Source organism: Sorex araneus, chromosome 3 (genome assembly GCF_027595985.1).
Source record: "Sorex araneus isolate mSorAra2 chromosome 3, mSorAra2.pri, whole genome shotgun sequence".
NCBI lineage: Eukaryota > Metazoa > Chordata > Mammalia > Eulipotyphla > Soricidae > Sorex > Sorex araneus.
The window spans coordinates 157,209,585-157,236,411 of record NC_073304.1 but is presented as its reverse complement, the minus strand read 5'-3'; the positions used below and the strand labels follow the sequence as shown (position 1 = coordinate 157,236,411).

General features: G+C 41.9%; 1 protein-coding gene across 8 annotated transcripts in view; it reads right to left on the bottom strand.

Annotated features, from left to right (window-relative positions):
* Positions 1 to 332: 332 nt before the first annotated feature.
* Positions 333 to 26,827, bottom strand: part of ZBTB44 (zinc finger and BTB domain containing 44) — a 69,114-nt gene continuing 42,619 nt past the window's right edge. Inside the window, exons 3-8 of one of the 8 annotated variants that reach the window (XM_055130225.1) lie at positions 20,757 to 20,841; positions 17,004 to 17,167; positions 12,053 to 12,353; positions 11,320 to 11,419; positions 9,148 to 9,219; positions 8,353 to 8,480 (exon numbers count right to left, since the gene is read on the bottom strand). In XM_055130225.1, the coding sequence (XP_054986200.1) occupies positions 8,478 to 8,480; positions 9,148 to 9,219; positions 11,320 to 11,419; positions 12,053 to 12,353; positions 17,004 to 17,167; positions 20,757 to 20,841 (725 nt within the window). In that variant the 3' untranslated portion in view covers positions 8,353 to 8,477. Of the gene's footprint in view, positions 8,481 to 9,147; positions 9,220 to 11,319; positions 11,420 to 12,052; positions 12,354 to 17,003; positions 17,168 to 20,756; positions 20,842 to 26,827 lie in introns of all 8 variants that reach the window. The other 7 variants (XM_055130222.1, XM_055130226.1, XM_055130227.1 and 4 more) reach the window with 7 other exon arrangements.

Here is a 26,827-nt window from a genome sequence, read left to right as displayed (position 1 = left end):
TATAGAACTGTTTCTCATAGACTGTAACTTCAGAAAGTTATAGAGTAACTTCTAAAGATGCAATACATCACTCCCGAAGTAGCTTTGTACAAGAACCTCTAGGGTTTGAAGATTTTTTTCTAACCTCCTTTATACTACCCCACAGAGTGAGTTTGGGGGCCTTTGGCACTTTTACTCTGCTCTTGCTTTCCCGGGAAGCTGATAAGCGCCCTCTGGTTTGGTGCATTATCTAAGTAATGCATTATTCCAGGGTGTATTATTTTGTATTGGCCTCAACCAATACCACCAATTCTTCTATTCAACACTACCCCCCCCCCCAAAAAAAAACTCCATAAAGCATTAATAAGTATTTTAATGAGAAAAAAACCCCAAAACTTAGTCTCGTGTTTCTATTCAAAGACACCAAACTATTTTTTCCCTGACCATCCCTTCTAACTCCAACTTTGTGACCATGTAATAAGGCCAGTTTGAAGATTTTTTTTTAAAAAAAAGTTTAAACCTTTTTTTAAAAAGATTAAACACCAGACTAGCAAAAAGATACTCAATACATACTTTCCTTATTATCAAACAAGCTAAAATTTCAGTACAATAGAACTATACAGATTATGTACATTACACATAGGTTCACAAAGCAAACACTGTAGGCTCAGAACAGACTTGAAAAACATGATATTCACATTGATTACAATAACTCTAAAAATGATTGTAACGTTGAAACGGCACTTAGTTTACAAAAAAGTCACAAAAAATATATATATATGTGTGTGCGTAGTCACCAAGAACTAGGGTTCCTGTAAAATACTAGTAGCCAGATACTATTATATAAAATGTGAAATTTGACATTGTATACATTTTTACGAAACAAAACCAAACCCCACACCAAAACCATTTTGTTGTTGTTATTGTTGAGAGTCAAACATGCCAAGTAACTGAGCTATGGCCACTGTCACCAAGGAAAGCCAAACTTGTACAAGATGACAATAGAGCAGGAAGCTGGTGAACGGGGGACTAGGAGAGGGCAAAAGGCGCAACAGCACCCACCCTGTGACTTGATTCACATTCCCTCCCCAGCATGGCGCCTGCCACAAAATTTCACAGAACACTTGTGCCCCCACCCCGAGTTCTAAGATTTTTTAATTAGCGAGGTAAAAAAGTTCCCCCAGGCTGTCTCAATGCTGGGCTCTAGGCAGATATGAAAGCATGCGTCAGCTAAACAATGCAGTCAGTCACCCCACTGGAAGACTGTTATTCTAGAAAGTTCTCTGGATGAAAATGGAGCCAGGTTTTATACGCTTGCTCTGTGAAACACTGAGCTACAGCAGCAGCAAAATAGAGACAAAACCACTTTACTCAGAAATTCGTTTCCAAATCAATACCTTCCCTCAACCCCCTGCACCCATCCCCTTTTACGTTGGCATAGGGGTCTTCTATCACTGAATATAGGTCACAACCTGACCTAATCAATATGCTGCTGTGGAAGAGAAACAAATCCTAATCCTGGAAAGTTTTTGTTTATTCTTAAAAATGGGAATAGAGGAATTTAAAGTTTAAAAAAAAAAGTCTGTTCTAAAAGTATCTCTCACAAATATATATATATCTAAATATTAAAATAGGCTACCTAGGATTTTTATAAAATGGCTTTTGAGAGAGTGCAGTGGCACTGGAAGCCACATACTGTCCTTTAGCTGGATTTAAGGTGCCAGAGGGTGCCCTAGAGAGGCAGGCAGTCGCTGACCAATGCAACAGGACGCACCCGTGGCAGCAAACACAAATGTAGTTTTTAGGATTTGGGCAGAAACCAAATTTTACTCTGCTGGAGATTACTATTGTCCTGAAAAATATCTTGAGATAGAAGAATGAGAAGCCATCCCTTTGTACGAAGAGCAAATGAATCAAATTTAAGATCTTCCTATTTGCAATGCCAAGTGGAATTCACTTCAGCCACCCCAAAGAGGAAGAAGAGCTCCCTCTTAGGAACTTAACCACTTGCTCTCAGTACAAGACTGCATGGACAGCATCTGCCAACTGGAAAATTGAATTGGCAATTGAAATGAAAGCAAGCTCTTAGACACACTTAAAACCTAACCACGAAAAAGGACGCACAAAAAAGGGTTCCCATTATTCTGTGGCCCGAGCCACCGTTAACACCAAGATAAACCCTTGGTGGGTGACAGATGGACTTTGGTAACCAAACGACATTCATTAGGCAGATGATTTTTTTTAAAACTTAGTTAATTTAATTACAAAGCCTGGATATGGTTAGACCGACAGTTGGGAAAGCAAAGATTGTTATTATTTTATTTAGGTTTTGGGGGCCATATCTGGCAGTGCTTGGGTATCAGATGCAGTGCTAGGGATTGACAGGGATGGCTGCATGCTAGAGGAAGCACATTAACCTCGCACTATCTCTCTGGCCGCAAAACAAAAAGAATTTAAGAAGTCATGACACTGCAGCCCCTCAAATGATCAAGAAGCACTTTTTATCGCTCTGTTACCACAACTGAGCCTACGGCTTTAAACTTAATTAGTAAAATCAGTCCACTTAAAAGAGAAAGGCAATAATAGAATTGGATTTTACAAATCAGGCACTTCAAACTGAAACTTTAATTTTTTCATTTGTTTTTGGGCCACACCCAGCAGTGCCCAGTGTTGCTCCTGGCTCTGTGCTCAGGGAGCACTCTGGGTACAGCTTGGGGGACCATATGGACTGCTAGGTATGGAACCCAAGTAGGCCATGAGCAAGACAAGTGCCCTACCCGCTGTACTATCTCTCCAACCCTGAAATAAAATATTTTTAAGTTTAAAAAAAAAAGTTCTTTTTTTCAATGTTCAAACTCTTTAAAATTTTTATTAACTACTGCAGACATAAAGACTTCAGTTGAAAATGACTTGGGTTGGGTCTGGAAAGAGGGAGATGACGTACATAAGTAGCACATTTATGGCAGTCTTGTTTTTCGAGTACTGCCAAACTGAGATTCCAGTAACGCTATCTGACATCTGTGCAGAAACTATTTGTGAAGACATGGAAATTAATTTTATTATATTATGAAATACAGTAATTACTAAAACACAGTAGAATCATTTGAGTTTAGTATGAATTAGGAATAAAGAAGTCAGTGTCACAATCTCAATGTCACTCGTCTTCATCCCATAATCTGACATTTGCTTAATTCCCCACTAATAAAGCCCAATCAGTATCATACATTATAATCTAGAAGTGAAACAGAGTAATGGTCTTTCAGATGCAATGGAAAATTGCCTCAATTCCATTTCTGAACCATTATTGCTTTTGGGAAAAGTCTTGCTGAGGACTTTTGAAATAAAAATGCTGCATTGCCAAGTGAAAATGACACTGTGAGATAAATGGATACAGGCAAATAATAACAAATTTTGATGATTTTAAAGTCTGTAGGAGCATATGTAGCTATAAATATTCTTTAAATATATATAATAGCACCCCACAAATTTGTTCCACTGCTTCAGAAAAGAAAATCTAGTTTCTATATATTCTCTCATTAACTTTTAAAATCTGAATATATTACATATAAAGCATCTCATGTCAAATAACTTACAGTGAAAACCATACTACTTTTTAGAAACCTTGGGTCACTTCCGAATGCAAACTTTACAAGTGCCCCCATTAATATCTAGAAAACTATTCTCTCTCACTTGGATGCATATTTCAGAGTTATAACTTCACATTTTGCAGATAAATAAAAATAGACTAAATCCACATGAAAGCTTCAACTCTCTCCATTGATTCTCCTTAACCTTCTTTCAGTTAAAATATAATTTTAGGATGGTACATTCATCACATAATAATAATTCTCTCCATGTGGTAGAAAGAAATGCCATTATTCTATACAATAATACATTTTTAAAATGAGATCACAAAGTTAAGACTAAACCATCATGAGAATCTTTAAAAGCCAGAAAACAGGCCTCACTTTAGATTATGAAAATAAAATAGTGAGAGGTAAAAGGCAAGTTAATATAGTTTCAAAAGGCTATCAGGGAGATCGTTATACATGGAGATATCTGGCTCGGTCATGAGAAAGTAACAGACTCATCAATTGTAAGTACCTTTAGGTGTACCGAATAGGCTGTTCCATTTGATAAACTATTTTAAACAAGGGGCAAACAGTCCACTAGCAAGAGATTCGTGCTTGGCATACCGGTTCAATATCTGGTACCTCACAGTGCCTCAAGCACTGTTAGATACAGCCCATTGCTCAGCCCTCCAAGAAAAGTATTTTTAAAACTCAGGGTTTTTTATTTGTCTTGATTTTTTTTTTTTTTTTTTGCTTTTTGGGTCACACCCAGCGAGCATGCTCAGGGGTTACTCCTGGCTTTGCACTCAGGAATTACTCCTGGCGGTGCTTGAGGGACCATATGGGATGCCGGGGATCGAACCCGGGTCGGCCGAGTGCAAGGCAAACGCCCTACCTGCTGTGCTATCGCTCCGGCCCCTTGTCTGATTGTTTTAAAGCCAAAGGAAATGTGTCAGAATTATGGGACCAAATAGTAATTTAGAGGGCTGCTGGTATGGTATGTGCAAAACGGAATAAGGTTTGAAAAACACTCTAGTATACTTTTTTACCGAAACTGAGAGCTCAAAAAAAACCAAACAAAACACAACCAAATTAGTTTCTGAATGCTCCCACCGCCTTTAGAAGAATGAGTCCACGGTGAGCTGTTCTGTTCATTTCTAAAGTGTATCGCATTGATTTGGTAGCTCAAAAACCGAAATTAAATTCTGTTCTTGTAAATATTATAAAATTATTTGCATCCTAAAATTTAAGCCCTTTGTCACAATATTACTTTTTTTGGCCCTGAGGCAGTTATGCTTGCGTATTCTAAACTGGATAGTTATATATTAAGAGATATATATATATATAAATCTAGTTATACTGGTGATTTTTAATGGATGGGATAAGGTAACTGGCTTTCTTTCGTCTCTTTTACTTTATTTCCTTTTTATATGGATTAAAATTATTTACCCAGGCATGTAATCTTAGATGAATTTGAAATCAACCTAAACAGCACTATATATATATTTCAGTTTAGTATCCAGAAACAAATCCTTATGTAAATTCTCTTTAAATTGTGCTTTGAGACAAATGGAGAGCCTCACGAAAATGGGAGTAATTCCCTTCGGGTCAGGAATGGGCTTGGCAGCAGATACCTGACTTTCCTGTGTGAAGCCCAGAGTTTGTCCTACACTCCCCTTTAAAAAACCCTTTGTTTCTTCCACTTGATGTTAAATATTAGTTATCTTACTGATCTGATTGGGGAGTAGGAAGGAGACAGACAAACCAGGTCCACATCTACATGGTATGCTTCACTTTTTCTTTTTTTGTCACACTCGGCAATGCACAGAGGTTACTCCTGGCTCTACACTCAGGAATCACCCCTGGCGGTGCTCAGGGGACCATATGGGATGCTGGGAATCGAACCCGGGTCGGCCTCGTGCAAGGCAAATGCCCTACCTGCTGTGCTATTGCTTCAGCCCCTATGCTTCACTTTTTCATTAAACTGGGGAATCAGTACAATTTATAATTACCAGTGAGGATCTAAAATGTCCAGTTGGGAGAGAAGAACAGGTGGGGACTCCTATCCTGAGAACAGACAACCTAGCGCTGCTCTGGCTGTGCGAGAATCCTGTTACACAGAATTCAGAGAGTAAGGGCTGTGCTGAAGTGCTCAGAACCCCAAAGCGATCTTCAGTTTCCTTTCCTTTTTTCTTCCTTTAAAAAAATTTACATAAGCTTCTCAGAATTGAAGGAACAATGCTTTCTGGTCACAGTTTGCCCTATTCTTTGTCTTGTCTTGTGTTCCGTGTGTGAGGTCTTGGGTTTGGTCCTTGGCATGAGCAATGAACCAATGACCCGTGTAACAGTTTCCAAAGAATATGATATTAAGAACAACCCCCCGACCTTTCCAGTTGGGATTCAACAGTACTGTTACTAGTATAAGAGAGTAATATAGTCTGATGAAGGAAAGTGATTATTTTGGTTTCTGAGCCACAACTGGCAGTGCTCACGGACCAAGTGGTGCGGGTCCTTTGCATGGAAAGACTACTTCGCCTGTGTAGTCTGTGTAGTCTTTGTTAGTCCACTGAGCTATCTGGACCGACTACAGGAAATTAAAACTCTCGTAAAGAAGCACAAACAGTAGGAGCCCATTACAGTGTGTACAGGCTGACTGTTCTTGAAGGTAAATATACCTATGTTTGGGAGAAACAGGCTCATGAGTGAGACAAGCACTTAGAGACATGCTAGCAAACTGCAGAGCCTAAAACATCTTCAATGACTTTACTTTCCATTCTCTTACATATTGGGGTGGGGAAAAAATAAATTATACAAATTAGCCAATTAAAAAATGAAGCAATTAAACCACTATAACTTAAAAATATGATTTATTGTTAAGGTCTAGCACCTATATGAAATTAAGATCTTTTTGTTTTAAAACAAGAAACCACTTCCCCCTCCCCGTTCTAATCTAATCAGGTGCTTACATAGTTATTAAACTTTGGGCATGTATATATATATGTATATAGGTGTATGTGTGTATGTATGTATATATACACACATACACACAAACTGACTCATGAGTTCATGGACTCATGAATATTTAGTATTAAGGTCTGTTTGTGATGCTTTAATGGCATCAGATGAAAACTATACTCCAGTCTAGAGTATCACATAAGTTTAATGTTTTTTAGCAGCAAAAGGTGATATTCCTTTAAGATTTTTACTATATCTTTAGTCTTAACAATCCTTTCCCCCAGATTTATAATAGATCATTTCATAACCTCTTCTCATCTTTTACATTATTGCTTTCATTGTGTAAAAACTATACTAATTGCATTTAATAAACTTGGCAATGTCTAAAAATATTTTGATACAAAGACAATGGATACTTGTCAGATGGGATTTTGTAAACAATCTTACTTGGGTTAAGAACATAGCCTTAACAGAGAATTAATTCTTTATTATGTCCAAAACAGCACAATAAAAACACCCCCAACAGTACATAAACCTACATATAAAATATAGACTATCTCCAATATTTTTCCTCTATGTGGTAACACATCAGTATATGCAATAGGAAGTACTGGTGATAGGATAAGAACTGATTTAGGCAATGACCTAATTAGCCAAACATTGACACTCAAAGACCAGGTAAACAAAAATTTCAGTCAGAAAAGCAGTATTTAAAAAAGAATTCTTATGAAGCTGGGATTCACAAACTCCCTTCTCCATTCCTGGTCATTTCATGCAGTTTGACTATTTCCAATCATGGTTCCTTACCCTCTTTCATATAAGAAAGATTAAAGAGGTGGTACCGGAGCTGGAGAGATAGCACAGCGGGAAAGGCACCTGCCTTGCAGGCGCCAGACCTGGGTTCAACCCCCGACATCCCATATAGTCACCCAAGTACTGACTGTCAGGAGTAAGTCCTCAGTGCAGAGCCAGGAGTGACTCCTGAGCTTCGCCGGATGAGACCCAAGAACTAAAAAAGTTCAAATTAAAGAACTGGTACTATAAAGTACAGGGAAAGCTTAACCCAATACCAAATTTACACCACCCCCTCAAAAAAATCATAATAAAAGTGGAAAAGCTTTTTGTTTTAAAAAGTATGCTGGATATTAGAGAAGTATTTATCCTAATGACTTTTAAAAGCTTACCATAAATATTTTCAAAACAACAGGCTTTACAAAATATTCTACAGTGTCCTGCGTATAGGAGCAAACATCTGTTAGATTTTCTGTCAGGCTCTCTTTCTACTTGAATTCTGGTGTGCTCTTTCTCCTCAGGAAGGTCCATAAGCGTCTCATTTCTTCTTTCCCTAATGACTAATGGGAACATTTTTAGCACATTTCCCCTCTAATTTCTTCTTTACCTAGTGATATTGTGGGAGCATATTTTTGACAAGAGAAACTTGATAAAGTCACTAGACTGTCTTAAGTCACCAGCCCTCTTCAAGTCTCGTGATTTCTGCCTCAACATGGTGTCGATGTGCACTTACAAGGAGAAGCTTCTCGGTCTTAAAGAATGTAACTTCAGCTGCAGGGCTCACAAAGTAAAAAGGAAACTCTTTTTTTTTTGTTTAAAAATCAAATTTAAATTAAACATACAAGACTAATAAGCACAGGCACTTTCCAAAAACCAAAAAATAAAGCCCGAGCATGAATCTACTCAAGAGTAACAGAAGACAGCTCTGGTTTCGGGGGGTCGTCTCTGGTGGCTTCAGCACAGGCACCGGTCTTTGGCTGCTGTGATCTTTCTTCCTCTTTGTCTGTCAGCCCACCGAGAGACACCAAGGGGAAGGCGCTCTCACAGCTCTGGGTGGAGGACACCTGTGAGATCACGGGCATCTGGATAGAGGAGTCGCTCTCAAAACTGTGTTCTCCAAGGTCATACTGCACGAGGGTCTCTTCTTGCTCCTGGGTTAAGTAGTCCGGTACTAGGAAATCACTACAGAGAGGCAAAGAGTAAAACAGGGGATTAATTGTCAAACTAGCAATAAATAAAACACAGCAAAAGAGCTGATTTAATTTAAAATAGGGTTGGGCTTTTACTTATTTCTAGTTCTTGAATTTTGACTTCCCAAAGTATAAACCTAAACCAGAACCAGCACCGAACAGATCAAGCCTCTCATCAGTGGAGATCACCCTCAGTGTCACTGCAGACACCATGACAGTCTAATTAGTCTGTGGAGGAGGGTTTCCGTGCACAAGCATGATGGACGAAGTGAGCATGCTCACGGAGGCAAAAGTCTCTGGCTGTTCCTGAAATCACATACTAATCAAGAGTGGCTCACACTAAGCCTTTCAGTACCCCCTGGATGTGTTAGTTAAGGAACCAAGTCTGGGGTCTGGAGTTAGGGTGTTTTGCTCGTGACCTCAGCAGTGTTGGTATGGGGAGTCCTGGTACCACATCAAAGTGTGCAGTGTGATCAAGGGTACATGAGTCCCACAATTACAGTGCATGACCCACAGTATGCCCAACTGTGTGAGCCCTAGAACCACTGAGTCCCACAAGCAAGTATGTGATTTCCAGTCATCTTAACAGCAAAAGAGAAAAGAAAATCACTAAAGGAGGAAAGAGGCAGCTGAGATAGAACAGTGGATAAAGTGCTTGCCTTGCATGCAGCTGACCTGGGTTCAATCCCCGGTACCCCATATGGTCTTCCGAGCCCCGCCAGGAGTGATCCCTGAGTGCAGAGACAGGAGTGAGCCCTGAACACCACCAGCAGTGGCCCCAAAACAAGGATAGAACTCAGTTCTTATGCATAAATAACCTTATACATAATCTAATAGAGAAAAATGTAAAAGAATAATTTGTGTGTATCTGGCTACTCTGGCATATGAAAACTGTAACAGGTTAACTTTGAACCAGAATTTATAAGTGATTAAGTGTTACCCCCAGAAGATGTTCACTGATTCAGAACAAATATTTAACCTCCTATTGATATGATTCTTAAATCAGCCTTTACTAAATGTGTAAACAAACAAATTTCACCAACAGTGAGTATGAATTCTGAGTGAGTAGTACAATCAAAAGATTTTTATTATTATTAAAAAAAAAATTTATGGAAAGGGGAAGGTCACACCAGGTAGTACTTGGAATTACTTCCGACTCAGTGCTCAGGGGTCATCCCTGACAGTACTCAGGGACTATGTGGTGCCAGATGAAACCCAGGAGTACTGCATACAAAGTATATGTTCCAGTCCTTTGAATTATCTCCCTAGCCCAATCAGAAAAGATTTTAAATTCGTTTAGTTTATACTTCCGTGTATTTTATAAAATTGCAATATTATTTCATATTCTATAAAATTATACTTAAATAAATTTTGTTTTCTTTTCTGTTTTGGGGCCACATCGGCAATACCTAGGGATCACTTCTGGCAGTGCTCAGGGGACCACATGGGATGCTGACGATCCAAACAGCTACAAGCAAGGCAAGCGCCCTATCCACTTTACTATCACTCTGGCCCAGAATTATACTAATTTTTATACTAAAAATAACATTATGTAGGGCCGGAGCGACAGCACAGCGGGTAGGGAGTTTGCCTTGCACGAGGCCGACCCAGGTTTGATTCCCAAGCATCCCATACGGTCCCCCGAGCAGAGCCAGGAGGAATTCCTAAGTGAAGAGCCAGGAGTAACCCCTGAGTATTGCCGGGTGTGACCCAAAAAGAAAAAAAGAAAAAAAAAAACATTATGAAGTAAATTATGGAGACGACTGAGGGTTGGAGCATACGCAAAGCACATGGGGTTCCCAGGCTGATACATGGTCCCTTGAGCATTGTCCGAGTGACCCCTGAGCTCCATGCTAGTAGCAGCCCTGATTCTGCTGGCTAGGGCCCCAAAACAAAAACAAACAAAACTGCCCCCGCCTAATACTTTATTGCTGAGCTATAAAAACTCATTATACTAGGAATGCCAAACTAATATATATACTTAGTAGTGTTTTTGATTATACTGCTTTAACAAAATTAAACTGCTTATCTGCTAAACATTTAAAAACATCATTATGTTGTATTTTTTCAAAGTGCTTTAGGCATCAGACAAGAAAGATGAAAGAGGCCACTGCACAGGGCAGATAGGGACAGCAGGTGCAACTGACCAGGATATGCTGTAGCCTGTGTCATGTGTGACACAGGCACAATATAGATTCAGTGGTATGAGAACCAGATGCTCAAAATCAGGAAGATTATCTCTTTTTTGTTTGTATTTATCTTTGAGCTACACCTGGTGGAGCTAAGGCCCCGAAAGGCCTTATCCACTGTACTATCTCTCTAACCACTTAAATGATTATTCCTAATTAATATTCAAAATAAATGCCTGGTTTGAATAAAAGAAAAATTTATGCAAGAAAAATTTACTAAAAAGGATTTAAAAAACAAAAATGTTTTTAAAAAAACTGTAAGTTTTGAGGTTGGAGAGTTAGTACAATGGGTGGAATGACTGTTTTACATGCAGCCAACGTGAGTTCAATCCCCAGCAGACCATATGGTCCCCCAGCACCAACAGGAATAGTTCCTGAGTACAGAGGCAGAAGTAACCCCTGCGCATTACCAGGTGTGGCCCCAAAACAAATCTTTAAGTTGATTAAGAAACTAGAAATTCCTATAGATGCATAAATCCTGACAGCTGAAAAAGGATCATGATTTTCTAGCTAGATGAAATCTTAGAAATGATCTTGAAAACTTACATTTTCTCCTTCCCTAAGTCATCCTTCATCTGTAAAGAGACATGTTCAATCATACTAGCTGAAAGAACTAGAATAAAGGTAACTATTAAAATTCACCTGATCTAAAATCATCATATCCAGGGGTCGGAGCAGCTGACCTGGCTTCGATCCCTGGCACTTCATATGGTCCCACAGCCCACCAGGAGTGATCCTTGAGCTCAAGAGCCAGAAATCAGCCAGATGTGCCCCCGCCCAATAAAGAAGACAAAACAAAACAAAATAATAATGTACATTAGTTACTAGCTGGGTTCTCTTATTGGTAAATGTGTATTCCTTTACATAGAGTTAGCCAAAAACAAAGAGTGAGAAGTGCTCAAGAATTTTATTAACAGATAAAGAGCTGAAGTAATCTAGTAAACATTTGACATAGTAAAATTTTCAGCAGTCTATTAAGATCCATGACTGAATTCTATTTTTTTGGGGGGTGGGGTGGGGGAGAGCACAAAGCCAGGGATCAAATCCAGATCTCATGCATACAAGGCATGCACTTTACCACTAAGCCACATCTGTGGCCCTGACTGAATAGTTTTATATCACTAAACAAGAGGATAAGCAGTCTAATTTTATAGAAAAAGATTTTTCATACTAGCTATAAAAATATTTTAATTGTATATATATGTAGAAGCAGTATTTTATGAGCTCAGGAGATCAGAGTAGAGAATGGGAATTTAGAGGGAATGTGACTGATTAGCTGGCAACCTGATAAAAAACCTCAGCAGGCTGCCCTGAAAGCAGGCAAAGAGAGTTTAGAAAGCAGTTTTCCTGGGTGGGTTTTCGTTGTGCACCTCACCTGCTCTGGAAGTAGTTTGCTAGCTCTGACGCTTCATGGTTCAGACTCCTCAGGTGCACGATTAAATTTCCAGAGTTGGTGAACATGGCGCCACATGTTTTGCACTCGTAAATCCGAGGCTTGCGGATAATGTGCCGGGAAACCCTCATGTGGTGTTTATATTCCCCGAAGGAAGTGAAAGTGGCACTACATATCTGGCACCGGAAACAGCGTTTACCTTCATGCTTTAGGCGATGCATCTTTAGCGAGTAAGCCCTGGTGAACTTTTTTCCACAGCGGTCACACTGAAATGGTTTAATTCCTATAAAGTAAAGCAAAACCAAAATATTATCCACAACCAAAATTAAATGCAAATGTCTGAACTCTAACTGTACAGTAATAGATGTAATACAGTAATAGATGATTTAAGAAGAAAATAAATCAGTGGTAGGGCTGGAGCGATAGTACGGCAGGTAAAGTGTTTGCTTTGCACATGGCTGACCCAGTTTCGATCCCCGGCATCCCATATGGTTCCTTGCGTACCACCAACAGTGATTCCTGAGTGCAGAGCCACAAGTAACCCCTGGGCATTGCTGGGTATGGTCTCAAAAGCAAACAAAATCAGCAGTAAAAGTGAATTTCAACTAACTGTCTCAGAAAGATATAGGACATTTTAAAAAGTTGCCTTTTGGGGATGTAGTGATAGCACAGCAGGTAGGGCATTTGCCTTGCACGCGGCCGACCTGGGTTCGATTCCCAGGATCCCATATGGTCCCCTGAGCACCGCCAGGAGTAATTCCTGAGTGCAAAGCCAGGAGTCACCCAGGTGTGACCCAAAAAGAAAAAAAAAAAAGCTGCCTTTTTCTTTTTAGCAGTGCCAGGGAATCTAGGCAGAGCAAAGCAAGCACTCTACTGCTGAGCTCCACCCCAAACCTCAGCAGCGCTTTAGAAAGACAAATTAAATAAACTGGGTAGCCTTTCTTGACTCAAAAACGGAATGCTCTTCTAAATAATTTTTTAGATATCAAACACAATTTAATCACAAGTACTGAGTCAAATATCAAAAAATCTTTTTTTTTTTTTTTTGCTCTTGAACCATGCCTGGAAGTCTTCAAAGGCTGACTCCTGACTATGATCAAGGATCACTCTTGGTGTGACTTGAGGGACCATACACCCATGTTGGCCACATGCAAGGCAAGCACCTACTTTCTGTACTCTTTCTGGCACAAGTTCAAAATCTTATATAATGCAATCAAGTAGTAAAGTTTATACTGAGACGATGGGAACATGATCAGTATCAACTTGTATCCCTATCACAGGATAGGGATACGAGGAAAAAGAAAAATTCTGGGGCTGTAGCGATAGCATAGCGGGTAGGGCGTTTGCCTTGCACGTGGCCAACCTGGGTTTGATTCCTAGCATCCAATATGGTCCCCTGAGCACCTCCAGGAGGAATAATTCCTGAGTGCATTGCCAGGTGTGACCCAAAAAGCAAAAAAAAATTCTAACATCTTTAAACATATTGACGATATAACCATTTGAACTGAGCTTGGGTACTTACTATAACAGTGACAGAAAAAAAAAAGAGAATATGTAAATTCTAACGTGTATAGTGGGGAGAGATAGTACAGCAGGTAGGGTGCTTGCCTAGCATGAGAAGGTGGGGGGGTTGTTTTCAATCCCTGGCATCCCACATGGGTCCCTGCAAAAAAGGTAGACTAATGGTTTTCTCGAACTCATTGTCAGAGTGTTGGGCAAAAATTTGAAAAAATTCAAAATACAATTTTTTGACTGAATAAGACATAGGAAATGGTAATAGATAAGGGACTATTAGATCAATTTACAGAAAAGAAGAGGAAAATAATACAGTTGACAAAAGTTTCTCACTTATTAGGTTAAAGTTATCTTTCCTGTTTTCTTCTTTCCTTTTCTTTTTTTGAGGAGGGCAGTAGGCCCAGGTATGGTTGGGGCACTCCCAGCAGCTCAGGGGATCACGGGACGATCGGGATAAAACCGAAGTTGGCCCTGTGCAATGCAAGAGCCCCTACCTACTGTACTATGAGCTCTGGCTCCTGCTTTCTGGGATGGTGTGGTGCTCAGGCCTTACTCCAGGCGGAATTCAGGGGACCATACAAGGTGCCAAGGAATCAGACCCAGGCTGGCTGTGTGCAAGGCTAGTGCCCTACCTGGGTACTTCTGCTCTGATTCCAAGGAGGTAACGTTCTTATCTACCACAATTTTGTTGCCTCTATGTGATCATGAATTTTCCATCCCATGATCCCATTAATTTTCCATTCCATGATTCCATTAATTTTCCAACCTGTTTTACACATCATTTGTCTACATATAAGAGATCACTTGTCTCTTTTGGGGGTGGGGGGAGGATGAGGCCACACCTGGTGGTGCTCGGGAGTGGATTGGGGCTAGCCTCATGCAAGGCAAGTGACTTAATCCCTGAACTACATCTTTCAGGCTCCCATTTGCCTCTTTTTTAACTATGAAAATAGTATAAATCAAGGCACCAAGAAGTTTAAGATTACAGAATTAAATTTTGTCATTACATTTTAATTATTTTGTTTTTTTGGGCCACACCCGATGATGCTCATGGGTTATTCCTGGCTCTTAAATCAGGAGTCACTCCTGGTGGTGCTTGGGGGACCATATGAGATGCTGATGAATCAACCTGGGTTGGCCACATGCAAAGCAAGTGTCCTACCTGTTGTACTATTATTGCTCCAGCCCATTATTACTTTTTAAACTTTTTTATTTTGGGGCTTTAGCTGGCAGTGTTCAGGGGTTCACTTCCCAACAGTGCTTGACTGACACGAGGGACTGGGGACAAGTCCAGGTCCCTTGCATGCAAGGCATGTACCCCAGTGCTCTAAGCCAGCCATCTTCCCGATACTATTAAGTTAGAAACAAACAACAACAAAAACAAAACAAAAGAAACCCCACATCTTAAGTTAAAAAATTAAACACCTTTATATAAAATTATCTTCATGCTTAAAGAGCAGTTACAGGAATAGTATAAAGAACTTCAATTATGTCCGTTTATGATCTTACATCTGCTTCTCTAACTCACGTTTTAATTTTAATATGCTTTATCCTAATATCCTTTAATTTTTTTTTTTTTTTTGCTGATTAGTTACCGTTTATTCTTTTTTTTTTTTTTTTAATTTTATTGAATCACCATGTGGAGGGTTACATAGTTCTCAGGATTATGTCGGTTATACAATTCTCAAACACCCTTCACTTCACCAGTGCCCATCTTCCATCACCAACCCCCCCAGTATACCTGCCGCCCCCTCCCACCTCCCCAGTCCCAACCCTTGCACATGATATGTTTCACTTCGTTTACGCCTTATTTCGATTACATTCCATGTTTCGACACACAACTCACTACCGTTGTTGGGGTTTCCCCCAAAAAAGAAAAGCAGTCCTATTGCCAAGGAGGCATTTGATAGTTCTCCATTGCTAAGAATATAGAGATATTAAGTCCCGCTGTTTGTTACATAGTTTTTCTTTTTCCCCCTTGCCCCGCGCCACCGAGTTCACGCCTGTTTTAGTAATCGCCACGCTGCCTGACAAGGGAAAAAAACCGAAAAGGATGGTTATTTCCCGTCATCAGCAGGCGTGGGGCTCTGGCTTAGTTGATAGACTAGTAGAGTGTCTCCAAGCAGTCTCTGGACCCGAAGGTCTTGCGCTGGTATCGGCTCCGGCTCGAGATTCCACCAGCGTCCCGCTGTTCCTTGTACATAATTTTTCCCCTTATATCCCATTCCCACGCCACCAGGTCTGCTTGCTTAATGGACATCACACTGTAGTTGATGACACACCGCATTTCTTCCCGAGAAAGAAGAAAATTTCTTCTCAACCGGCGTGGGGATATAGCTTAGTTCAGTCTAGTGAGATGGCTACCACTTTGATTGCCTTCAATATTTCAGCAACAGACTTACTATTAGGATCTCCCACAAAAGTCCGCCCCATTAGAAAGGAACCATTACATATTGCTCATACTAATATGACATTAAGTTTTGGGTTTCTGTATAAAGTCCAGGGAAAGTACAACCAGAAATAACATCACTACAAACTTTTACCCTTTTATGGTGCTCATAAGATGGAGAAACCTAGAGAGAGGCTCGGCGTCTCCCTTTTGCGCTCAGGAAAACCGCGGCCCCTGCGCTGTGCTCAGGAGGGAGGAGTTGAGAGAGAGACAGGTTAAAAGAATTGGGGGATGCCCGGGTCCCACTGCTTCAGCACGCCGTGGGGTCTCTGGTCCCATGCCGGAATTAGTTCAGTGGGCTGCTTGGGGTCCGAGGGCGCTCCCTCGGGCCCCTCCATCATGCTCGCTCCACAGCCGGGTCCGAAAGGCTAATATCCTTTAATTTTAATTACTGTGCCAAACTTAACAGTACTTGGGGATTAATCCTGGAGGGGGTTGAGGGACCATATATGGTGCAGGAGATCAAACCCTAGTTCCTACCTGCTGCCTTATTGCTCTGAACCAAATTTATTTTTATTCTTAAGGTATCTGTTGTACCATACCTGTGGTGCTCACGGGACTGACTATAGTGACGGCAATTTGAACCAGAGCTATGCTGTCACAGCTGTACACACTTAATGCTCTATCTCCTATCCCATCTCTCTGGCCCAGTACTACCTTTATTTATTTATATACTACAACCCCCCCCAAGTTGTAATTAGAATACTTATGCCTTTGGCAAATGTGTTGGTAAGCAAATAGTTTTGTAACAATGGATCATTTTAACAACAGACACTAAGGTTTATCCCAGAGACTTTACAAACACAGTTTCTATTACATATCCTTTTATTTATCTGGTGCCAGGATCTCAGACATTCAAGATGAGTGGTCTACCACGGAGCAATATCCATGGCCCCAACACCATTTTCCATTTTCAGCTTAGGGTTCTATAATACTGTTTTCAAGTACCAACAGGGAAAATGTCATTACCTGAGTGGATGAGCATGTGCTGTTTTAGGTTCTGAATACGGGTGAATCGCACCCCACAAGTTGGACACTGAAAAGGTCTGTCAGGACCATTCGGACTTGGCCGTTCTGTACTGCTGGTGGAAGGAGCAATGTAGAGTTGGTAGGGATATTGAACATTTTCCAATCTAAAAAATAGACCAAAGAAGGCAACCAGGCTCTGATTCTTAAGACGAATAAGTATTTCTGCACAGCTTCAAGTGAACAAAAGAAAAATGTAGCAATGCGCTGTTAAGAGGGCAAGTTTCAATTACAATCAAGTCTGTTCCTCAGGATGTCCAGCTCTTAGCTAAGCAAGATAAACTGTCCTACCTCAGGTGTCCCACCTTTCCCAGGCCTTTCCACCCTAGTACCACATCCCTCCCTCCTCACTTTTTCACACTGAGTCTTATTAAATCCCAATTAACCCTCATCACTTTTGGAGGCCTCCAAACAATGGGGCCTCCCCGGCAGGGCTGGAGAGCAGGAGACACTGAGGGGTGCAGGCTGACAGTCTGTTGCTCGGGTGAGAGTTCCACCCCGCTGAGCTTACTCCTGCTTCAAACCCTGCATACTTTGGTGGGTTCCAGAGGAAGCGCAAAGCCTCTGTAAGGCATGGAAGACTATGAGCTGGGTCCTGGGTTCTTTTCCAACTGCATTTGTCACATTCACCTCAGACACTTTATACTAGAGGCTTTTCTGACTGATCATTCCTTCCGAAGGAAAAAAAAAATCACGAAAGGGAAGAAAACAGAAAGCCCACCTCCATCCTACCTGGACCCTAGACTTCTACCAACCCCTGAACGTGTCCAGAATCTCACAGCAGTGACAGGCCCCACTCTGGGAAAACTATCCCCACGTAGCGCCTCTTCTAGTGCTCACTGCTGCTCTCCCTCTACCTGCGAGACACCCACTCATTTGGGGGAATGGAACAGAGAGGTTCCCTTTGATTTATTAGTGATTCAGACAGATAACCTTTTTTGTTTGGGGGCCACACCCAGCAGTACTATGGACTTACTCCAGGATCTATTCTCAGGGATCACTCCTGGCAGGCTTAGGGGGCCATACGGGGTGCTGGGGATTACAGCCGGGTCAGACACATGCAAGGCACTGTACTGAATAGCTCCAGCACCCAGAAACCCTCCCTACAAGCAAGGGTCTTGTGCAAACCACTTACTCTGTCTTCTCGTCTCTCTCAAACTCTACCACTCTCCCTAAACTGATTTGAAATCTTTGAGGACGAAAGAACAGACATTTCATCTCTATATTCCCATCTCTTAGGGCACTATCTAATATGAGATAGATAAGGTCATTAATGCTGGCAATGAAGAAAACTAGACACATTTCTTTTTGTTTTAACCTTTATTACTTTATTCAAATGACTGGCTTGCTTGACTTAAATAACCTGCTCTGCTTGGTATAGCTATTCAATAACAAGAAACCTTGCTTGAGTTCTTTAAATTCTTGCTGTTTTCTTTTCTTTTTTGAATTCTTGAAGTTTGCAACAAGTACAAGTTTTAAGTCTTTCCTAGATGTTCTAAAAGAAAGATTTCATGCAATAGAACTCTGTGGTCAGAAAGAAACTATATATGCAGGGGCCAGATAGCTAGTTCATGACAGAGCATTTGCCTTGTACATGTGAGTCCCTGGATTTGATCCCTAGCATTTAAACAGAAGGAAGGGGCTGGAATGATAGCACAGCAGGTAGCACATTTGCCTTGCACACGGCCAACCTGGGTTCGATTCCCAGCATCCCATATGGTCCCCCAGCACCGTAAGAAGTAATTCCTGAGTGCAGAGTCAGGAGTATCCCTGTGCATTGCCGGGTGTGACCCAAAAAGCAAAAATAAATAAGTAAAATAAAATAATAAAAAAAATAAAAAGAAGGAAGGATGGGCAGACAGACACAAGAAAATAATCAGAACAGAGAATTAAAAAATAAAACAAGGCGATCCAATAGTAACTGATGCTGTTTTTAAAAGATAGCTGGTGAGGAATTTTGAGAACTGACATTCAGGCAGTTTAGAAGATCAATAAGGAGCTACTGATGTAAAAGTCAGAAAAGAAACACTGCAGGCAGAGGGAGAAAAGGCACTCAGGCAGCACAAAGGCCCTCACAGAAACGCACAGAGTATTTCAGGAACAGATACTGATTTAGGTAGAATCTACAAAAAGGGTCTGAAGGAAACTCAGCAGAAGTCCTATCATGTAGTACACTACTTTTTTTTTTTTTAACTTCTTTTGTTGTTGTCTGTTTTTGGCCACGTGTGGCAGTGTTCAGGGGTTACTTCTGGCTCTGTGCTCAGGAGTCACCTTGGCAGGCTTGTGGGATCATATGGGATGCTAGGGTTTGAGCCTGGGTTAGTCAGGTACAAGGCAAGTGCCCCGTTCACTGTACTATTTATTGCTTTAGCCCCCATATAGCAACATAATCTGAAACTCTTTAAAAAAACAAAAAATGTTGATTCTGTGACATGAAACTGAAGAAAAATGCAGTGGTGACCTAGGTTATAGTGGATGAAGGAAAAGTGTCAGTATTGTGTTCTGCAGATAGACTTATTTGACAGAACTGGTTTAAGGATTCTTCAATAGGGGAAACGGGAAGGGAGTAAGGGATAGGTGTAATTCCTAAAATTCTGCTTGAGAATGTGGGGGAGATGATGCTTATCAGTCTGAAATGGTACATACTAGAAAAGCAGGCTTTGAAGGGGAGATAGAGGTCTTGAGTTTTCTCTTGGTCCTATAACATCTGAAGTCACCTGCTGCCTGGTGCATCCATGGGGAAACACCAAGCAGGGAAAGTTAATCTGAAGGCAGCCTGGGGATAGGCTCTGGTGTGGAAAGCACGGCAGGTGTTTTAGATAGTCAGGCAGAGTGGATATTTCTGGACCTGAACACCACCTGATCTGTGTGGGCTCTGCATATTACACAGTCAATTATCAATAGTCGTTTTTTTGGGATGATAGACAATAATCTATCATCAAAATATTGTATTTATTGTTTTTAATCAAAAAACTGTATTTAGGGGCTGGAGCGATAGCACAGCGGGTAGGGCGTTTGCCTTGCACTCGGCCGACCCGGGTTCGAATCCCAGCATCCCATATGGTCCCCTGAGCACGGCCAGGGGTGATTCCTGAGTGCAGAGCCAGGAGTAACCCCTGTGCATCGCCAGGTGTGACCCAAAAAGCAAAAAAAAAAAAAAAAAAAAAAAAAAAAAAACTGTATTTATTTTCTTTTGTGTGGTGGTGCCAGGATGTAACCTGGAGCATGACACAGGGAAGGCTTGCGTCTACTACTGGGTTTTAGCAGACAACAAGTCAACAAAGGAGCACAGCTAAGTTCCAATAAAACTTGAGTCATAAATAAAGATGGTGTAGTGGGAGGGGTTTGCAGACTAGTTTGTCTAACTCCTGAGTGTCCATTTATATGTGAGTGAGGTGCTGTGCATTGAACCTGGGGGCTCACACATGCAAGACAAGTGCTCTACCACTGAACTACCATCACAGGTACTATTCGGAGTGATGGGACTGGATGGTTTTCGAAATGCCAACACAAACAAAATAAACAACATGGAAAAGGTCTAATTTATATGAAGATGACACCTCATTACTCTAAAAACATACTAATGTGTAGTTCCAATGCCCTTCTAAAACTAGTTCCCAGATAAAATGTCTGAATCAAGAGCTGCATGCACAACCACCCCCCTCCAAGAACAGTACACACAATTCCAGCACTAACCGGTCATCCTCCTCTGCGTGCACATTAGTAGTGGACGTGCTCTGCAGTGTGGGCAGTCCCTCAGTGCCACCTTCATCTACTGAGCCTGCGAATGGAGAAAAGGAACAGCTATTAGCACTCCCATGTGAACAAGTCAAATCAGAACACCAGGCAAATGCCTCACCTGTGCAACTTTCTCTTTGGCTACCTTTTTTCTTGCAATTTTTGGGGGCCACACACGGCAGTGCCCAGAGGATACTCCTGGCATGGCTCCAGAAACCATAGAAGATGTCAGGGATCAAACCTAGGCCGGCCACAAGCAGGCAAACATCCGACCCACTGCATTTATTTATGTGATCAAAACATATGTTCTCCCAGCACCAAAACAAAAACAAAAAAAAGTCCCAGGTCGGAGATGTGGCTTAATAGCAGAGCACTTGCGTTGCATGTGCTGAGGCCCTTAGTCTGATACCTGAACTGGATGGTCCCTGAGTACTGGCTCCCAACACTGAACTAAGTCAAGTCCCTGAGCACCGAGCCAGGTGTGAGGCCCCACAATTTTTTAAAAAAAATAATTAAAAAATAAATAAACAGATCACCAAGTTGCAAACATAACTCAAAGAGTTGGAGCTAATGCTTTTTGCATGTAGGAACCCTGGGTTTGATCCCTAGCACCTCGAAATTGTCTGAGTTCCACCAAGAGAGTAACCTTTGAACACAGAGCCAGGAGCAGTCTGAGTACCACTGAGAATGGGAAAAAAAAAAAAAAATCATAAGACATGTAACTACTCAAGCCCTTTGGGACTGTATCTTTGATACTGATTTGCTAAACATGGGCAACTCAAATGTAAACAAGAGAATTCACCTAAAATTAAAAGTTATGACCATTTGGGGCTGGAGCGATAGCACAGCGGGAAGGGTGTATGCCTTGCATGCGGCCGACCCAGGTTCGATCCCCAGGATCCCATATGGTCCCCCGAGCACCGTCAGGAGTAATTCCTGAGTGCATGAGCCAGGAGTAACCCCTGTGCAACGCTGGGTCTGACCCAAAAATAAAAAAAAAAAAACTTTTAAAAGTTATGACCATTCAAGGATACAGCAAAATTTTTTTAAAAAGTGGGGGAGGAGGGGTACAAGGCTAAGCAGAGCTCAGGAGACGCATTTAATGTAGGGACTGAACCCAGGTTTCTGCATGCACAGCATGTAATATATTCTCACCATCTAAAAGCTATCTACAGAAGTTATGGCAGCAGAGACAGGTTAAGGTGCTTGCCTTGCAAGCAGTCACTTTGGTTTGATCCCTGGTCCATAGTCCCTCAGCACTTCAGGGAGCACCCCCCAAGTGGAGAGCCAGGAGTAGCCTTCAGTAGTGCCAGATGTGGCCCCCACCCCACATATAAGTATTCTCCTTGCCACTAAAACTTTCTAGCTTTTAAAACTTATTTTAGGGGCTGGAGCAGTGGGTACAGTGAGTAGGGCACTTGCCTTGCATGTGGCCGACACAGGTTTAATCCCTGGCACCCCATGTGGTCCCCAAGCTGTGATCTTGAGTGCAGGGTCAGGAGTATGGCCCCAAAACCAAAACCTACCTTATTTGGGAGTATGGGGAGGGGAAGGAATACAGCACAGGGCTGAAAGGTTCTTCCTTGACCCCTGAGCAGAGCCAGGAGCAAAGCCCGAGATAGAGAAACAGATCTGAGACTAAATCATGTGCCACCTCACCTCCATGTTAGTCCTACTAGACACATCAGCCCACTTACTCTTCGGTCCTTCCAAGAGGTAAGGTCATTCTGTCTTTTACCTTGGTCATTTTCTTTTTCTTGTCCCTTTCCTCTTAAATTTCATCTCTATACCACCCTACCTCTTTGGTTTTCGGGCCACACCCAGTGATGCTTGGAAGTTACTCTTGGCTCTGTGCTCAGGAATCACTCCTTGTGGTCTCAGAGGACCATATGGGGTGCCAGGGATAGAACTTGGGCCAGCTATGTGAAAGAAAAGTACCCTGAGCCAGAGTGATAGTACAGTGGGTTTGCCTTGCACAAAGCCAACCGAGGTTCGATCCCCAGCATCCCTGAGCACCACGAGGAGTAATTCCTGACTGAGTGCAGAGCCAGGAGTAACCCCAGAGCATCGCTGGGTATGACACAAAAAGCCAAAAATAATAAACAAACATAAATTTAGAAAACAAAAGCACCCTACCCACTACACTACCTCTCCAGTCCTTAAAGTTTTCTCTTAAGTACATGTTCCCATAAACTGGAGGTTGGTTTTTTTGGGGTTGAGGGGAGGCATTCCCAGTGGTGTTGGGGAATGAGTCTGGGGCTCTCAAATATAAAATGTGGGCTCCAACCCCGAGTCACCTCCCCAGCTAGTGTTGGAGTCTTGTTGAAGTACAGGCACATGTCATCAAAGGATACTTTCCACTGTGACAGCAGAGTAGAATCGTGGCTGTGATAGATGACATGGCAATAACATTTGAAACATTCACTTTCATGCCCCTGCAGGGAAACTCTGCCATCCTCATCCTAAATGCTGTGAATACACAGGCTTTCTTCTACGGTGTTTCGATTTAGAAGCTAACTGCTGGGATCATGTATCTATATATAATATCTCTGACTTTATTAGAAAGTACTAAACTCTTTTCCCAAAGTGACTGCACTAAAAACGTGCATTACTACACTTGACTTGTGTGTGGCCAACCCAGGTTCACATCCCATAAGCCCCAAGAAGAGCGATATCTGAGCACAGAACCAAGAGTAGGCCCTGAGCACAGTTGGGTGTAGCCCAAAACCAAATAAGATGGTTTCACATTATAAAACTTGATATTGGTGGATTTTTAAAATAATACCAATCTCTTGGTCTCTAGCAATATTGTGCTTTGTGTTTACTTTCCTTACTACCAACAGGGTGTGCACATGCGCACTGGGGTGGGAGCAGTTGGCTCATACCCGGCAATGCTCAGGGATCACTTCTGGTATTGATTGGGGGACATAAGTGGTGCAAGGGATCAAATTGATGTCAGCTGTGTGCAAGGTAAGCATTTACTTAAACCCTTGTACTATCTCTCCAGCCCCATCATTTCTTATTTATACCGAATCCTCTTGTGAAATGTTAGGGTTTTTTTTTGTTTTTCTGGGGATTGGGGGTTTATCTGGGGGACACTTAGGGCTTACTCCTGGTTCTGAGCTCAAAGATCACTTCTGGAAGCCTCAGGGGACAGAGTGCATGTACTGCAAGCAGAGCCCCAGGGTTCAGCCCTAGCACAGTGTGGCCCCTGAGTACTGTCGGGTGTGGCCCTGGGGTCCCCAGCACCATTACATTACCAAGCATATCACAGTCAGGCTGCAAAGCTGGAGTGGGAGGCCCTCATGCGGGGGGAGAAGGTAAATCCAGTTTTTTGTTTCTAGGTGACTGATGTAATCATGAAGGCTCTTCCACTTAGAGCTCTAAGTATTTTTGGAGACCAAGCATGTATGACATTCAACCTCAAATGCACAACACACCAGCTTCACTTCTTTCTTTCTCTCTTCTTCATCAACTGTGAAGGAAGGGATGGCCCCTCTTGCCCCCACGCGTCTCAGGCTCAGGGACTCCAGTGAAGGGCTAGGGAGAACTCTGGATGGTTCGGGCTAGGCATTGCAGCTGGTCATGGAGCGGTGTCACTTCCAGTGTCACAACAGAGTGGGGGTACATCAAGGCCCATATGGCTCTTTCACTAACTGTGAAAGACATTTATGTCTTTCCTCTATGTCCCCTATTTACTATCTTATTCCAAGTCTTTCTTTTCTTTTGGTTTTTGCCCCCCCCCCACCTTCCACCTGCAGCAGTGCCCAAGGCCTGTTCCAGGCTCAGTGCTCAGGGGTTGTCCCTGAATTAAACCCAAGCCTCCTGCACACAAAGCCTGAGCTTCAGTCTCCAAGTCCTTCTGGTTTGTTTTTAACCCAGATGTGGGGTGTGAGGCAGATAATGCCTCTTTGTCTAGGAAAAACTGTTTACTGGTCAGTATTTTTCCATTCTCACATTTTTCTTTAAAGAAAAGGGAACTGAATACTCACATTTCAGTCTATCCTAGGATAAAAACTGGAAAAATCCCAGTATTTGGAACTGATCACCATGGACACACAAAAATAACTAGCAATATTCTGCAGTTATTCAGAGTGCAGACAGTATTCGAGTTTCTAGACTAAGACCTGCAAAAAAAAAGTCTGAAGACATGGGCAGGCTAAAAAGGCTGATCTCACTCAATTATCAGCAAACAAGTTCTATCACATGCGGGTGGGGAGTGTGAGGCCTCAGAGGAGTGGAATTAAAAACCACTCTACTTCCAATTATTCTAGTACTGTCAAGACTAACTTAAAATGTTATCTAAAGAGAACTAAGCTGGGTCAGATAAATAGCACAAGGGTTAAGGAGCTTCCTTGGCATAGGGGTGGCCTTGGGATCCCCTCATCATCTAACCTAATCCAAAGAACTGAGATATAGTAAAAGATGTTATCTAGCAGAAGTTTTGTATCAAATGAATTTATTCCCACATTCTAAAGTATCACCTACCATAGAATTGAGCTTATCAATGGCAGAGGCTGGGTGGGGGATGGAAGGAACGGAGAGGTGGGCAGAGGGTGTGGTGCTGGAACACTGTATGCATGAAACCCTAACATGCAGAATCATAAAACATGGTGCCTAAAATTTAAAAAAAAAAAAAAAAAAAAAGGCCTCTGCCTTCTAGACCCCTAATTTAGTGAACAGTGAACACAAAAAGTCAAGCAAAGGGGATGATAGAGATAGTACAAGGGTTAAACTGCTTGCCTTGCAGGTCTGTCAAATCTTGTTTAATCCACAGCACCACATACAGTCTGTCCCCTGAGCTCCACAAGCAGAGATTCCTGAGCATGCAGCCAGCAGTAAAGCCCAGAGCACAGATGAGTGTGGTCACAAAATAAAAACATATGAAAAGTAAAACAAAAAGCATCCTGGGAGGGGCTGGAGCGATAGCAAAGCGGATATGCAAGCGGCCTTGCACTCGGCCAACCCGGGTTCGATCCCCAGCATCCCATATAATCCCCTGAGCACCCAGGAGTAATTCCTGAGCACAGAGCCAGGAGTAACCCCTGTGCATCGCTGGGTGTGGCCCAAAAAGAAAAAAAAAGCATCTGGGGATCAGCTCAATGTTACTGCTGGTAGAGTGCCTGCCTTGCACACAGTCAACAGGGGTTCTATTCCTGGCATCCTATATGGTCCCTCAAGCACTACCAGGAGTAATTCCTGAGTACAGAGCCAGGAGTGACCCCTGAGCAAACAAACAAAAACAAAATGAAAACGCATCCTCCTTTAAATCATGTCTATTGAATGCACCAAAAAGTGAAAGTAAAAACCACTTAAAATCTGTGTTAAGACAAAACAGTTTTAGAATTATACCCGTACTGTGGCCATTAAGACAAACTATGTCCTATTACTTAGGCAACTATATGCAAAACCAAATCTTTTCCTGAAACAATTAACAGTAAACCATATTACCTGGAATTTTAGCCAAACACATTTATAAATATATAAGCAACAGGTGACAATGGTGGGGGTGCTATACTTGGTAGTGCTCATGACCATTCCCAGTGTAGGATCTGGGAGACCATGTGGGGAGTAAACCTGGGACTCTGTGTGCAAATCATGTGCTTGGGTTCCGAGTCACTTTCCTTGGCCCAACAGTGGTATTTCTTATGTTGTAATATGAAATGTCTTTGCTGTCAATGGCTAAGGGCTAAGAATTCTCACCAGAAAATATTAGCTTATAAAATGGTAAAGCTGAGGGGCCAGAGTGACAGTACAGTGAGTAGGACATCCGACTCAGGTTCAATCCCTGGCATCCCATATGGTCCCCTGAGCACTGCCAGGAGTTGATTCCTGAGTGCAGAGCCAGGAATAACCCCTGAGCATCGCCGGGTGTGACTCAAAAAGCCAAAACAAAACAAAACAAAAAACAAAAACACAGTAAAGCTGATTTATAGACAATCTGCTTATACTGAGCCATCTGATTAAGGAATGCTGTATAACAGCCTATGCAGCTAATCATGGTTTTAGTGCTCAAAACACAAAAACCC